A 17,313-nucleotide genomic window follows, 5' to 3' on the forward strand; every position below is an offset into this window, starting at 1 on the left:
GAAACACTCTATAAATTTCCATTGTAATGCAGATGATACCCAGCTATATTTATCTATGAAACCAGGAGAAACTAATCAATTAGTCAAACTTCAGGAATGCTTAAAAGACATAAAGACCTGGATGTCCTCCAATTTCCTTCTCCTAAATCCAGACAAGACAGAGGTTATACTGTTTGGGCATAAAAATCTCAGAGACACTATGTCTAAACACATTCTCACCATTGATGATTTAGTTCTGGCCTCAAGTAATACTGTAAGAAACCTTGGAGTTATCTTTGATCAGGATATCTCCTTCACTTCATACATCAAAGAAATCTCTAGAACTGCCTTTTTTCACCTAAGAAACATTGTTAAAATTAGGAGCATCCTGTCCCAAAGTGATGCTGAAAACTAGTCCATGCATTTGTTACTTCCAGACTGGACTATTATAATTCCTTATTAATGGGATGTCCCAATAACTCATTAAAGAGCCTCCAGTTAATCCAAAATGCTGCAGCCAGAGTTCTGACTGGAATTAGCAAGAGAGATCATATTTCTCCAACGTTAGCTTCTCTCCATTGGCTCCCTGTTAAATCCAGAATTGAATTTAAAATTCTTCTCCTAACTTATAAATCCCTTAATAATCAGGCTCCATCTTATCTTAAAGACCTCATAGTTCCTTATCTTCCAAGCAGAACTCTCTGTTCTCAGACTGCAGGTTTACTTGTGGTTCCTAGAGTTTCCAAATGTAGAATGGGGGGCAGAGCCTTTAGCTACCAAGCCCCTCTCCTGTGGAACCAGCTCCCAGTTCAGGTTCGGGAGGCAGACACCCTCTCTACATTTAAGACTAGACTTAAAACTTTCCTTTTTTATAAAGCTTATAGTTAGAGATGGATCAGGTGACTCTGAACCATCTCTTAGTTATGCTGATATAGCTTAATCTGCTGGGGGACCTCTACTGATAAACTGAGCTCCTCTCCTCTCTCCTTTCTCCTGTATCAATGCAAATGCCACCATTGCATGTCATTAACTTTGTGTCTTCTCTCTCTTTTAGTTGTGTTTCCTCCTCTCTGTCTCCCTCTCTCTGTACTTTTCTGCAGGTATCCTCGGCCTGGAGCTGTACATCTCCAGAATCCAGTTCATCTGCCCAATGTTTCCTGATGCTTGTTGTTGTCTTTATTGCCTGCTGTTCTTTTCTCTCTTCTCTTTCCACTCACCCCAACCGGTCGAGGCAGATGGCCGCCCACTATGAGCCTGGTTCTGCTGGAGGTTTCTTCCTCTAAAGGGAGTTTTTCCTCTCCACTGTTGCCTAAAGCTTGCTCAAATGGGATTGTTGGGTTTTCTCTATAATTTTTTGTATAAATATTTTCTGTAAGGTCTTAAACCTTACACTGTAAAGTGCCTTGAGATAACTTCTGTTGTAAATTGGCGCTATACAAATAAAATTGAATTGAATTGAATTGAATTGAATAGAATTACTATTGATTTGTCATAAGCCCTTACAGGGTGATATTTAACAGTGTGATCACAAAAATGCACAATGTTGATCTGTTTCTCACATATACATTGAAGTGATGAGAGACAGTCCCCTTTCTGATGTTTTTTTCTCTTTGCATATTTATCACATTCATGATTCAGGTCATGAAATATAATTTAATATTTTATATTCTACAAAAGATTAGGCCAAAATTCCTCCACATCAATGTGAAGGACTTATTGCCAGATATCACAAATACTGGATTTTTAGGTTTAGGGGGCAATTACTTTTTCACAATTGGCCAGAAAGGTTTGGACAGCTTAAAAAAGGAAATCATCAATTAAAAAATGCATTTGCAGTTACTCTGGTTATCTTTGTGTAAAAAAACAGTGATGGAATAAAAGCTTTATTTTAGAGGACAAAAGAGTTTTGTGCACATTATCTTTACAGGGTCCAACAACAGTTTGTGGCGATGGAATACCTCTGTTTTCACCCCTCATTTAAAACTCAAAATCTGTACCCAAACACTGATGTGACCACTAAAGTGTGTAAAAGGGTGATATTAATTGTAAACAGATCCTTGAAATAACATCCCAACACCCCAGGTGCTGATGGCTGATGGTATTTACATCCCAGAGTCCCGATTTGCACTAACCAATGCAAATTGAGACTCAAATTTGGGCAGTAGCTCAGGTAGTAGTGCAGCTGTCTACGAACCCCAGGGTTGTTCGATTCCTGGCTCCTCCTGGTTACTTGCTGAGGTGCCTTTGGACAAGACACTGAAACCCCGTAGTAGCACTGACATGTACTGTCTGGCAGTTGTCCAACCACAATTTCCCCAAGGGGATCAATAAAGTATAAAAAATAAATAAAAAAAAGTTTAATCAAGGGAAGATGAGAAAGGTTAACTGCTTTATGTAATGAATGTGAGAGACAGCCTAGTTGAAATCTGCTGCTTTCCTTTTGATTCCTTTGTGAAACACAGCTGTTCTTGACTCTTCTCAACAGTTATTTGCCTCAAAAGGAGAAATAGCTGATTATTGAGTCAACAACTTCCTATAACTTTAATAAGCTACCGGGACTTGAGTAAGAAAAACAAAGCATAAAAACACATTGCTGGAAAATGAACTACTTCAGCAGAAGCGGGTGCACCACATTTACACACAGGAGGAGGAAGGGAAGTGCCAAGTCTGTTAGGTTACACTGTATGCTATATTTGTGCATTGGAACAGCAATGTTTTCAGATGTATCAACAAAAACAACATGCAAATGCTAATGCTAACTGTTTCCTAAAGCTACTTTTTAAAATTCAGATATCTTAAATTAGACATGTTCTGAATAAAGACTTAAGGAAGTACACTTTGATGCTCACTGCAAAAATAAGACAGGAAGACAAGGGTTTAAAAGGCACTATTGTATTCTCATACATGGTTTTGTAGAAAAGGAGACCTAGAGACTATACAAAACACCTAAAGGATGCAGAGCTGGTCAGCAAACTCCCTGAGCAGTCCAGGACTGATGCTGTCGGGACCTACAGCTTTCCTGGTCTTTAGCCGCTTCAGTTCTCTCTCCACGTGATCTGAAATAAAAGCCATCTTCTTTTTCTTCTTCAGTAGGGCCTTAACCTCAGGGGTCACCCAGGGCTTTTTGTTAAAGAAACACTGCAACCTCTGGTTGGGCACAGTGTTCTCCACATAGAAGTTGATGTAGTCTGTGATGTGTTGGTTTAGGCCATTGATGTCTTCTCCATGATAGCAGCAGAGTGTCTCCAAGTCTGTGGTCTCGAAACAGTCTCTCAGTGTCTCACTGGCCTCATCAGACCACAATTTCACAGACTTCTGTGCAGGCTCTCTTTTCACCTTGGGTGTGTATTCAGGGAGCAGATGTACCAGGTTGTCATCAGAATTGCCCAGTGGGGGGAGGAGGTTAGAAGTGTATGCATCCCTAATATTAGCATTCAGTAAGTCCAGCGTCTTGTCTCCCTGGTGTGACACATGTACAGTAAACAAGCAATAGATCCCCTACAGTTTTCTGGTTGGTTTGATCCCTGGCGGTTGGTAGTATCAGCTCCAGATACTTGGCTGACATGCTGCTCCTCCTACGGTAGGCATATCGTATCCCTTCCTGTTGTCGACGCTGACTCGCTATTCAATTGCTCTGTGTTTGTTCTGCTAACTTTAACCAACTTAAAACTAAATAATAGTTTTAGTGAACAGCACTACTGGCGTAAGAGTTGTAACATACACCTGTGTTGCTTAAGGACCGTTCATAATACTCAATACTCTTGTTTTCTTGTGTTGTGAGGTCTTATAGCTCTACTCTGTTAGTCATGGCTGTTTCTTCCTCTTCTTCTTCTCCTGCTCTCTCTTGTTCAGTTTGTCATATGTTTAGTTTCTCCTCTGCCTTCTTTAGTGAGAAGGGGATCTGTCATAAATGTAGTTTATTTTCAGCATTAGAGGTGAGGCTGAGTGATTTGGAGACTCGGCTAGCCTAGCTCCCGTTAGCTGTCCCGCGGCAGTTCCCAAGCAGCCGGGAAGTCAGGGCGGCTGGGTGACAGTTCGTAGGAAGCATAACCCTAAACACTCGCCCAAGGTTCACCACGACCAGGTTCACGTTTCTAATCAATTTTTCCCACTCAGTGACACACCCGCCAAGAAATCCACTCAGGTCATTGACACAAATGGAGTGATTCATAAGAACCTAATACAAATAAAGACGACTCTCTCAGAACAAAATAAAAATAAAACAATCAAATGTGGACTGTTAAATATCAGACCTCTCTCATCTAAATCCCTGTTAGTGAATGATTTGATAATTGACCTTCAAACAGACTTATTTGTCTTACTGAAACCTGGCTGCAGCAGGAAGAATATGTCCGTCTGAATGAGTCAACCCCCTCAAGTCATTTTAATTATCATGTTCCTAGAAGCACAGGTCAGGGTGGAGGAGTAGCAGCAATCTTCCACTCAAGTTTATTAATCAACCCCAGAGCTAAACATAGTTTTAATTCATTTGAGAGCGTCACTCTTAGCCTATCTGATCCTAACTGGAAAAATCAAAAACCAGTCCTGTTTGCTATTGTGTGCCATCCTCCTGTCCCCTACTCTGAGTTTTTAACTGAATTCTCAGACTTTCAATCTGATTTAGTTCTTAATGCAGATAAAGTCATTATAGTGGATAACTTTAATGTCCATGTAGATGTTGATAACTTAATTCACTATTAGACTCCATTGGTTTTACCCAAAATAAACCCACTCATTGTTTTAATCGCACCCTTATTCTTATTCTGACATACAGTGTGAAAATTGATCATTTAATAGTAAACCGTCTTTTATCTGACCATTTTTTAATTACATTTGAATTTACAGTACCAAACTTTACAACACCTACGGATAAGATTCACTACAGTGGACGTTTATTTGAAAATGCTGTCGACAAATTTGAGGAACTTATTCCATCTTTTATTTCAGAGCCATGTACCAACACAGAGGAGGGCAGTCATTTCAACGTTACTCTAGCACAAATGGACTATCTTGTTGATAGTACTGCTGCTTCACTCTGAACAATACTTGATACTGTTGCTCCTCTGAAAAAGAAGCTAGTGAATCAGAGGAAGTTAGCTCCATAGTACAATTCACGAAATCCGTAGCTTAAAGCAGAAATCACGTAAGCTGGAAAGGAGGTGGCGTTCCACCAATTTAGATGAATATTGCCTAGCCTGGAAAGACAGTTTAATAATATATAAAAAAAAAGCCCTTGGTAAAGCTAGAACCTCGTATTGCACTGTGTAACAGTTGTGAAAATAACAGTATTCCAGTGTCAAGCACTATGAATCCAAACCAGTGTTGTGCTAACAAATTCTGTGAGAGGGAAGCTACAACATCAACTACCTGAGCATGAAATAGCAAGTCAATCTGCTGTCTGCAGACTGGCGAAAAACCCAGCACTCGACTAACAGACAATTCCACTGGCTCTTCAAACAAACACACTGCACATCAGTATACTTTAAAGGAGCCATTCTTAATGTCTGTTAGCAATAAAATGCTATAAACACATCCTAATTTACAGGGAGCTAATTGATATAACGTACAGCTGACATGGCTGATAAGGCTGCATTAGCCAAGGAGTTCCTATACGTGGTTCCAACCTACACTCCCCTTAAAAAGTATTGGAAAAGTGAGGCCTCAATCTCAGTCTCAATCCTATAGTCTGTGGCGGGAGCTCAAATTTATGTTCATGCTCAAAAAACATCCAATTTGGATAGACTGGAACAATTTGCCATGGAAGACTGGGTTCTGCCAAATATCAATAACTTGTGAACATTGATACTAACCAATAACCATCTAATTTAAAGTCACCAATTAACATGCACGTCTTTAGAGGTGGGAGGAAGCCAGAGTACCTGTAGAAAACCCATGCTGACACCGGGAGAACATGCAAACTCCACCCTGCTGACCAGTGTCCTGCTTAATGTGAGTGCAAACCACCACACCACCGTGCCGCCTAATGGTTAATATTAGTGTAATATAAACATCCCATTATGTTCATGTGCATGGTGCCAATTAGAGTCAAAATGTAATGGCCTCCTAAAACCAAATCTGCATCGTGTACACATTTTGTGGCTTAACAGGTCTACTACATATTGATTTCATTCACATTAGACAGGATGGATGCAAAATGTGAAACAGGCACACATATTCTGTGTGAATTATTTTTCAACAGCTTTTATGAAATAAATCTGTAGTATTAATAAAACCTGCATATTGCTTACATCGGAAACTGTTGGAAAGACACTAGCATTACACTGGCCATCATCAGTTTCAAGACAAAACAGGCTTTAATATAAAAAAATATAGACTTGGCAAAGCTTTAGTAAAATATTCATACATATATAATCAACTTGCAATTAGTTATAAAACAAGAGCTTTGAACCTTTGAACTTGTGGAACACAGCCCAGAGTTCAGCGATGTCAGTGGCAAAGGTGATGTCTGTGTCCAGGACGATGACTCTCTGCAAATTGGATGGCAGTGTCTTGGTGAGCACCAGTTTCATCAGGCCATAGATTCCAGAGTAATGTTTGTTAGGGATCCATGACACCTCAGACTGAAAGACGAAGCAGGGCTTGGATAAGTCACTTTTAAATATACTGAATAAAAAAAATTAATTTGCAGAATTGCATTTTTAAGGATAATTTACAGCACTCACAACTTAGTAAAATAAATTCTTAGAATTCTAATATTCAATGGTCACAGGATAATAAGTACAGTATCTGCAGCACTGAGTATTTCTGACTGAAGGATCAAGGTGAGGTGAAGAGGAATCTGTGTTCTTCACCTTTAGTTCATCTGCATCATAGAAGTCGACCCTGACGGCAGGAACCATCCAGGTATAGAACAAAGAGGACAAGATCTGCTGAGCAATGGAGTCTGTAATGAAATGAAAATGCAAGGGGTTCCGCCTGTGGACACACACACACAAAAGTTTATTTTTTTGCATATATAGTCCCACTTAAATGCTTCAGATCATCAAACTAATCTCAATATTACACAACAACAATCTGAGTAAAATCTTCGCAGCACTGTATGTGTTGTTTGCCAACATACTGTATCTAATCTCACAGTACACCAGCAACTTGTATTGACTACAGCACTACTAATAAAGTGAAATCAATTTTGTATAGCATGTTTCATACATGATGGCAAATATAAAATCTAAATCTCAAATATCATCACCTATAGTGGCTTTATGATCTATAACACAACAAGCTGATGCTATGGGTACACAGTATAAATCATCCCAAACAATTTAAGTGCTTTTGGGTCCAGCAGCATTTATTTAATCATCTGTTGTACTGGGAGCCAATGAGGTGCTTTAAGAACTGGAGTTTGCATTCCAAATGAGCTGCACGCTTGAGATTGTCTGTTTTGGTAGTCGAGCAATAAGAGCATTACTGCAACCGATAAATGTATGTACCAGTTTTTCAGAGACAGCTTGACATTTCAATCTCCTAACTTTAGATTGCATTCTGTAAGGTATATAAAGCTGTCTTAGTTTTGGCTCTGATGTTCTTTAAAAATTAGATCAAGCTTCTTGACAGTCAAATTGAGTTCTGTCTTTTCTTTTCAGGGACTACAGGTAATATTATTATCAAGCGGTACCAAGTTTTTGGTTTTGCTAATGGACTATAGCCGAGTCATCAGCATATGACTGATGATATGATACAATTATAATGATAATAATTCTGTCAAGTGTAAGTGTGTTTAGTGAAAATACATTATTCATTATAATTGTATCATATCATCATTCATTCATTATAAATTGATCCCTGGGGAATGCCTGAACAGAGTTTGGTTTCAACAAATGTAAAATAGCCAAAAGAAACAAAAACTTCCATCCTTTAAGTAGGAAGTCAGTCGGTTAAGTGCAGATCCTCAACCAACAGAATCCAGTCTGTCAATTAAAATATTTTAGAAAAATAATAAATTTAATCAATTTTGGAAAAAGGCTGTAACATAATACGTGGAAAAAGTTAAGCGATGTGAATACTTTCAGTATGCAGTGTCCATGTGGATTTTAAATATTGCTTCATGGGGATTGTCATTACATACATTGACAGTATAGGGAAGAAATACAGTTGCAGAGACTGTTTGTTGTTGGGTCAGACTTTGGTGACATTTAGTGTCTTATGTCCCATCGCATCCTTATGGTCATTTAGCAAGATGCCCCACACAAGCAGATGAAAGACCAACAGGCTGACCTCTTAGGCATCTGTTCGCTCAGATATTTGTCATTTAGTTGCAAAACCACAGTGAGTAAACATTTAAACTTCACATCTGATTAAACACAGCCCGCAAATTAGAAATGCTACTCCTGACATCAGTTTTCCTCAAATCATCAGCAGTCATCTGATGAAATAGAGGGGAATCTATAAACTCTACCATGCTGCATGATCTACTCGGTAGGCATGTACTTACTTTACACTTTGACATTATGTAGTTACATTCCTGTCTCACTTTGTTGTCTAATATTTATATACACTAAATTTATGTGCATATACAGAAATGTACATAAAAGAAAACTGAACATATAACAAATTTGCATCATATCTCCCTAAGTGTCTAAGTTGTGCACATTTGTGCATTTCAAATATTTCCTATTTGACTTAGATGTTGGTAAAATGGATATTGAAGTCTGTTTCCTGCAGATTTTTATTTTGATATGGGTGGAGCGTATTTTGACAAATGCAGCAGTAGAAGTATTCATAATCTAGAAAATGAAATTACTAGAGAAAATATGCCCAGCTTATTACAGCTGTAAGTCTTTGACCTACAGTATGTGTATTCTTATTTAAATGATTCCTCACAAAAGAAATATCATATTTAACGGAAGTTGCTTTTTGTCGCAAGCTAGCTGGATGTTGAAGTTAAAGCCATCCTAACACTTACAGTAAACATAAATAAAATGAGCAAGTTTACAAATAAGCACAACACTAGCTAGATACTTGTTATGAACCCCTGTGGTGTTAGCAGTGAGAACAATTTTTACCACGTTATTTGAGCCACAGTAATGTATAATTAATTTAACTGCAAATCTGCATATTGCAATGATGTAGTTGTTCTAAAATTAACTGTGTTAAATGAAAATTCTTAAAAACAATGGTGATATAAGAATGGTAAAGAAAAATAAAAACATGGCTGTACCTGTGGAAGAGGACTGATTTAACTAGTGTCACCACATCTCGACTGGCATTGTAACCGGCACATACAATGGCCACATGGATGGTCTGTGGAGGAGAAGTTAGAAAGAGGAGAAATCATTCCACATGATACAGGGTAGAAAAATATTGGTGTAGATTATTTTAGGTAGGAAGACAGTGTTTGTAGTAAATTCTACAGTGGAACATAGATGAACTAGTAGTATCAAAGGTAGAAATATGTTCCAGATTCAAGATTTTTGAATGTTGAATCTTGAATCACCTACTGTCTTGCAGCTACACATTATTAGACAGTATTTTTAAAAATGCTGCCTGTAGATTGTTGTTAATGAACTAATAGCTGAAAAATCCTCCCTTAGGATAATTGTTCAGAAAAATTATGTAATATGTACCTTTATACCCTGATTCTTTTTATTTTAACAGCTTTTATTAACCAAAGGAACCAAGATGGCAGCATGCACAAACGCTGCGGCTCACTGCTCCTCACTAACGGTGCTTTATTTACTTTATTTACTTGTGTGTATGTTTGGTTTGGTGTGCTACTCTTTGGAAAAACCGTCAGATGCTGGGCACAGTATAGATACAGTCGTCAAGATCTTCTGAGCTTAGCTTCGTAGCTAAAGTAAACTAAAGAGGTCCAGGTCCTGCTGAAGCAACGTGATGTTGCCTTCAGATCCGGTGACAAAGCACAATACAGTGCAGCCAGAGCTAACCTCAAAAGAGGCATCAGAGAGGTCAAGGCAGCTTACAAGAGGAGGATTGAGGATCACTTCAGGGACAACAACACACGGCAGATGTGGCAGGGGGTCCAGCACCTAACCAACCACATGTCCTGCAACACCATGACAGCTATGGGTGATGTTGTGCCCGCAGAGGAATTAAACCACTTCTTTGGGGGCTTCGAGGTGGAAGGACCTGAGGCAGCTGAAGCTCAAACATCAGACTGCAGCAGCTCCAGTCTCACAGTGCAGGAGCACGAAGTGAGGTGTATGCTGAGGGCAGTGAACCCCAGGAAGGCTGCTGGACTGGATGGTGTGACTGGGAAGGTCCTCAGGGAGTGCGCAAACCAGCTGGCTGGGGTCTTCACCAACATTTTCAACTCATCACTGTCGCAGTCCTACATCCCACCATGCCTGAAGACCTCCATCAGCAGCCTCAATGGCTACCGACCAGTAGCTCTGACACCTGTAATAATGAAGTGTTTTGAGAAACTGGTCCGACGTCACATTATGTCCTACCTCCCACCCACACTCGACCCACTGCAGCTTGCATACAGAGCTAACAGATCGACAGAGGACACTGCGCTCCACACCACCATTTTTCACCTGGAAACACACGGGCGTTATGCTAGGCTGCTCTTTGTCGACTTTAGCTCTGCATTTAACACAATACTACCGGACAGACTGTCAGCAAAAATTGTTGGACATTGGACTTCCTACCACCACCTGCTGTTGGATCAGAGACTTTCTCTCTGACAGAGTACAGAGAGTCAGAATTAGTCCTCATCTCTCCACAGCCCTGAGACGAAACACCAGTTCCCCAAAAGGCTGTGTGCCGAGTCCTCTGCTGTAAACCCTGTACACGTATGACTGTCAGTACACACCCAGACAACGTCGTCATTAAGTTTGCCGACACTGTGGTGGGGCTTATCTCTGGTGGTGATGAGACAGCATACAGGGATGAGATCCAGAGGCTGGTGGGGTGGTGTGCAGACAACGTGGACTTCAGGAGGAAGAAGTCAGATCTGCAGTCCATCCTTATTAAGAGAGTGTGTGAAGAGGGTGCCAAGCTTCAAGTACCTAGGTGTGCACATGGATGAAGACCTCCAATGGAGCTCAAACACCTCAGAGGTTATGAAAAAGGCCCAACAGCATCTTCACTTCATGAGGATCCTCAGGAGGGTCAACCTGAAGAGAGAGCAGCTGGTTGCCTTCTACCGTTGCTCCATTGAGAGTGTGCTAACATACTGCATCTCTGTGTGGTTTCAAGCTGCACCATGGCACACAAGAAGGTGCTACAAAGGGTCATAAACACTGCCCAAAATATCATTGGCCATCCTCTTCCCTCACTGAAGGACCTCTACAGCACCTGCTGTCTTAGGAGGGCACGCAACATCATGAAAGACTGCACACACCCAGGACACCAAGTGTTTAAATTGTTTCCCTCTGGAAAAAGACTCAGGATGCTAAGGTCACGGACTAACAGACTCAGGGACAGTTTTTACAAGCTTTTTCTTATCTTATCTTATCTTATCTTATCTTATCTTATCTTATCTTATCTTATCTTAAAGCAGTTATCTGAACTATTTAATTCAATTCAATTCAATTTAGTTTTATTTGTATAGCGCCAATTCAAAACGTCTTCCTTAAAGCCCATGGTTATGGCTCAATTTTAGTTTCGAGTATCATTCAAGTATGCCTCCCTGATGCCAGCTTGACATGTAAAAAATCTGTGTGCAGTTCCTTTTCCCTCTCAGACATTTGACAGGGCAGCCGGACAAACGTTCCAAATGAGCAGGAGTCATGGTCAAGCATTGCTAGAAGGGCGCTACACTCAGACTGCCCTCTCTAGACTTATTCTCTTCCAATCCTAAAGGAGCTCTGCTTTCCCTGCACTTGGCTGTTTTTTTGTGCCTGGCTGTACAGACATGGACAAAATTACTGGCACCCTTCCCTTAAAGAAAGAAAAACCTACAAATGTCACTGAAATAACCTGAAACTGACAAAAGTAAAAATAAATAAAAATCTACAAAAAAATTGGTCATGAAAATAAGACAACAACTGAAGGTATTTAAAAACAAACTAATGTGGAAGTGCACATTTGCATGTTGGAGGGAAATCCGCTGTGAAGCTGCTGTTATTCTTGGTGTGAACAATAAAGGGTTATGAAAATGTATTGTGTAATGTATGTGTAAAGTTGCTTCATGATTTTAAAGTGTAGGGGGCAGCACTTGTAAATGTATGTATTTCTTTCTATTATGATTTTTTTTTTTTCTTTCTGTACTGCATCTTTCCCCTATTACACACTGTTGTCAGGCTCCTACACTAACACAATTCTAAATGATCTGAAAACAGTATAAGTTTCTGCAGTGTTAATATAAGCCTAGATAAATGTAATTTCTTGTTATTTTACCGGGGAATGACCATATTCCTATGCAGTGTTTAAGCAATAAATTGATTTAAAAAAGGCCAGGCTAACATCCAGACTCTAATAGCTCCTCCTCTTATCAGTAAATTCTATAGATGTAGAGTGGCCCTACCTACCACAAAGAGTGCCTGCAATCAGAAGAAATGGATAACAACCTATCCATGAAGCCTTGTAAACCCAACAAGCCAACAAACCCAACTATTTTATCAGGTGATGAATTGGTTGATCACATAGCAATTATTAATTAATGTTGCATTTGAGAACATCAAATTAGAAAATTTCTTTAAAACAACAATACTACAAAAAAAAAAAAAAAAAAAAAAAAAACTAAAATACTGCATATTTCATTTTTACACTACTGAGCCAGCCTCTTATATCTGTATTAAAACACCTGACCAGTTACAGGTACAGGTTGTTTCAGACAAACACTGAGCTTAAAGGTGATGTGATGTGAGGTATTATCAGTGTGGGGTTCACAGCATGACCATTCTAAAGCTCTTCCAACAGTAAAGGATTAGGCTAATATTAAGGCAGACTATGGTCTCACAAAGTGTTAATGGCTTTCTGGTTCTTGGAAACCTTCAAGGTCATACTGCATCACCACATAAATAGGTTTTGAGTGGCCAGTAACAATGGAACATTTTGTAGTTATAAAAAAACAGGATTTCTTCCTAAATTGTTACTACAAATATACATCAAGCATGTCTCACCTCACATTTATCCACCACTGGCTGCTGCACACAGTCTGAGCTATTTCCCACTGCAGCCGCTTTCTGGCCCTCATTGTCACCCGTGCCCTCCTCTGAATGGGTTCGGCTTTGGTTGCCACGGTGACTGCTGATTGGAAAGTGTGCAGATGGGCTCTTGGGTGGCCGACTGAGTTCTCGGCGCAGAGCACGATTCTCTTCTTCTACTGCCCGGACTCGCAACTCTAAGGCCTGCCGCTCCCCAGTTCCTCCAATTGACGCTGATGACTGGGCTTCCAATGGAGACAGGGGAACGGGCTTCACTGTGGGTTAGGTCACAGACAAACAAATATGAAGAGGACTGACACCAAAATTTGATGTCTACCACTGCTGAGCTGTCACATTTCCCAGAAATTTGTGCCATTAAATATGAGGTGGGTGATTTGAGTTTTACTTCTGATCATTTTACTATATTGCTGAATCAGTGAATCTACAACATACTAGTGTGAATGTGATGCACACATTCGCCGTTGCATCATTTTGATAAGCTTTTGCAATGTCACATTTTTTCCCATTGCATTCCTTTTTTGCTAAGATCTTGTATTGATGATGGAATAGTCAGACCGCTGGGTAAAGTCTTCTCAAGCACATCCCAAAGATTCTCAATGGGGTTAAAGTCCATGTGTGAAAATGATGTGTCTTGATCCCTGAATATAATAATATGCCCTTGCCATCAGGGAAGAAAAAAAAAACATTGATGAAATAATCTGGTCATTCAATATATTCAGGTAGTCAGCTGACCTCATTCTTTGGGCACATAATGTTGCTGGACCTGGACCTGACCAACTGCAGCAACCCTAGATCATAGCACTTCCTGCACAGGCTTATACAGTAGGCACTAGGCATGATGAGGAAGCATCACCCCCTCTCTTCTTACCCGCCGATCACTCTCTCTCCCCCTACATCTTAGAAACCTCAGATCCTAAAGGGTAAGGGTAAGGCCTTAACTGAGATTCTCACTGGTCGAAAGAGACAGTCTCGGAGAACTCCTCACATTACTGTACGACAAGGAACCAGCTGTATTATACCTCGAATATTGATCGGTTTGTGAAATACATGGTTTTGTAGTATAATGCCATCTGCCATCTGACAGCAACTGGTTGCTGTCACCCAGCTGGGATAGTCTTGTTCCCTTTTTAACAAAAGCAGTCTACTGCCCCTTTTAAACCACCCATTCACGGTAGGATCATTACACCAATTGGCCACTATGTCATACGATATAAAAGGTGGTATTGTTGGTCATTTTTGATCCACCTTTATGTCACCACAACAGATAGAGAAATTGGTGCAAATGTTCAAAATAGAGTGTTGAAATAGCTGAGTACATGGCTTTGTGTTGGGGGTGTAGGGGTGATTTAGTTTTACTGAGTGACTAGCCACCAGGGTCTCCCTGGGAGAATATCTCACATACACTGAAAGAGAAATAGCACTTACAACATGATTTAGACTAGACAAAAGCTGTTATTCCCAACATGTTAATATTCATAGTCACAGCAATCGCACATAATGCTTTGCTGACAAGAAAACACACACAAAAAAGTGCCCTGACATGCACATAGTTAAAAAAAAACAGGAGGACAGCTACTTTTTCGTAGCCAACCACCCATGTTATATAGCATATATGCTTTTTATGTTCTAATGTTACCTATATTTATTTGTAAAATTGGGTGCCCATGTTAGACAGTAATCGGCTCAAAGCTCCATGTGAATGTCTATTTGCATGCTGGGAAGAAAAAATTACTTTGTCTATTTTTCCTAAAGTTTAAACCATAAAGCAGAAATAGATACAGTTACATGACAGCAACAGACTTCAAACAATGCATTTATCTGTCCATGGCACGTCACAAACAAATGTTTTTACAACCTGCCCTGGTATGCAGCAGAATATGGATAGGTGGTTGCTCCACATGGGTAAGTAAAGGAATTATAAGTTGAAATACTGTATTTACCAGACATAATGTATCGATTTATTTATTATATAACTCACAAATCATGTTCTAATGCTGATATATGACCTCTGTGCTACTCTACAATGCAGCACATGTAATTTACAAAGCTATAGCAACATCAATAGATGAAATGGCATTCAGGATGTTTGCTTAGCAGTCGACATCACATTGCTATTCCTTACAGAACAATTTTTTGAGCTCAGTCAAAGACATTTCCACCATGTAGACCTCATAACAATGACAAATATAAGTAGAATTTTGGGTTATGTAGCAAAATCAATACACAAACACAAACTAATCAGATTCCAGCCGAAGCATGTATAATTGGATTTAAGACGTTAATATTTTGATTCAAAACAGACATATTTGTGTGACATTGCACTGCCACAATTTATTGAGATGGCACACGGACGTAGCCAGTGATAGGGGTGGTACAAGCAACCACTGTTTTGGGCATAATATAACTTGTCCACTGGGTGGCCAACAGAGGAACAGGAATGTGTGGACTGACTCCAATTCTGAATTGTCTTGAGGAATTTCCAAAGAAGTTGGCTCAGCCTGTCATATGACTTTTCCAATTTTATTTTGAGTATGATTCTGAATCCAGATCTCCAGGGGATAATGATTTTGATTTGATTTATTACCCTTATGTTATTTTGTTTTCAACACATTCTACTATGTAATGAAAAAAGATTTCCAACTGGAAGATTTAATTCATCAAGACCTAAGATGTATTGTTTATGTGTTTCCTTATTTCTTTTTTTTTTAGCAGTGAAAAAACACTAAACTAAGCAAGCAAAATATGGTCACTTTAACCTGAGTTCAACCCTAGTCCAACCCCAAACCATTACCTCTGCATACTATCTCAGCTGCAGGTTGTACTGGTCCTCAAGCGTCTCTATTCTCCTCCATCTAACTACATGAATGTTATTTGCTTGATGAACATATATGACCATAATCATTTGTGTCACGTCCTTGTTTGAGTCTGAATTACATTGGATAAGTGCAGGAATTAACAAGAGCAGAGCGATAATGTGCCATTGTTGTTTTAAAAGTAATACCTACGGTATTTCTAAAATTTGTGTTATATGTTATGTTGGAAGTTAAGTGTCACGTCTCAGGGATGCCAACAGGACCACTGGGACAACATTTTGTCAATCCTTTAGAGTTTCATGTAAAGGTACCTTATAAATGAGTTAACAAAAACAGCAAAATGCAGAGATCCCTGTGCTCAACAGAAAGACAGAGGAAAAGAACAATTAACTAAAGCACTATGGATTTTTCTCAAATCTTTTTACATGTAAATTCCTTGAAACCCATCCCATAGGGAACTAAACTAATGTTACAAAACTTTTCATTGGCCCTGGCTTAATTTGTTATCTAACCAATTACGGTCACATGATATAAAGGAGGCTAGTATATACACAGGTTCTTTTAACCATAGAGCACCGCTAATCCCTCTCTCGTTGAACCAAAACACCTTCTGGGCTCCATTTTGCCCAGACTGTAATTAATTTGCAGAGTGGATTTTCTGGGCCTAATCCCACTGAACTGGACTCAATGGCTGTTTGTGTTGCTCACAGATTGCATATGGCATTTTCAGGGCAGCAGATGCACCTGGTCTTTTATACAGCCAAGTCAGTTCATTTGGTTTTTAGGCATTTGTCATGAAGCTCATTGTCTTCATACAAACACAAGCCACTGCAAAACACATGAATTAAATGTTTCCAGCAGAGGACAGAAAATGGGCTGTTCTTTACATTACATTCAGAAAGATACTAGGAGGTTATTTGTTTTAAGACTGAGTAGGTAAATACAGGTTCATCTTACATGTATTGTAAAGTCCAGAAAGTGTACAAAATTTGATTTTGAAAATTTCAGTTATGTGGGCTTTAATTACTCCATGTACAAATGTACATTATGTTAGTATAGTAAAGCAAATTTCCAATCCAAATATTTAATAAGAACATTTAATTTAAGCTTCTGTAACTGATAATCCTTTAACTGCCAGGAATTCCTCCAGAGCAATATCAGTTCTCAAATAGAAGGTTTTTATGCAAGGCTTTTATTCCCAACTTTCTACTTATTTTTTTTTTTTTAGATTTGATTTTGATAGCCAATTATCACTAATTCAGCAATCAGCAAATTATTAGATATAGTTCTCCTGGTTGGATGCAAACGCTGGATTACACTGTCCCAGTTTTGTGGATTGGTGGTGTTGGAGTTGGAGGGGACTAAGAAAGAGAAATTTCACAGAAGATTTGACATTCAAACTGACTCAAATAATGCTGATGTAAGAT

The 17,313-nt window shown here is 39.3% G+C and overlaps 1 protein-coding gene across 1 annotated transcript in view; it reads right to left on the reverse strand.

Annotated features, from left to right (window-relative positions):
- large1 (LARGE xylosyl- and glucuronyltransferase 1) overlaps positions 1 to 17,313 on the reverse strand; it is a 75,948-nt gene that overhangs the window by 42,221 nt on the left and 16,414 nt on the right. Inside the window, exons 3-6 of the mRNA XM_026363538.1 lie at positions 13,029 to 13,327; positions 9,158 to 9,240; positions 6,792 to 6,915; positions 6,389 to 6,560 (exon numbers count right to left, since the gene is read on the reverse strand). Of these exons, the coding sequence (XP_026219323.1) occupies positions 6,389 to 6,560; positions 6,792 to 6,915; positions 9,158 to 9,240; positions 13,029 to 13,327 (678 nt within the window). The remainder of the gene's footprint in view (positions 1 to 6,388; positions 6,561 to 6,791; positions 6,916 to 9,157; positions 9,241 to 13,028; positions 13,328 to 17,313) is intronic.

Source organism: Anabas testudineus, chromosome 23 (assembly GCF_900324465.2).
Source record: "Anabas testudineus chromosome 23, fAnaTes1.2, whole genome shotgun sequence".
Lineage (NCBI taxonomy): Eukaryota > Metazoa > Chordata > Actinopteri > Anabantiformes > Anabantidae > Anabas > Anabas testudineus.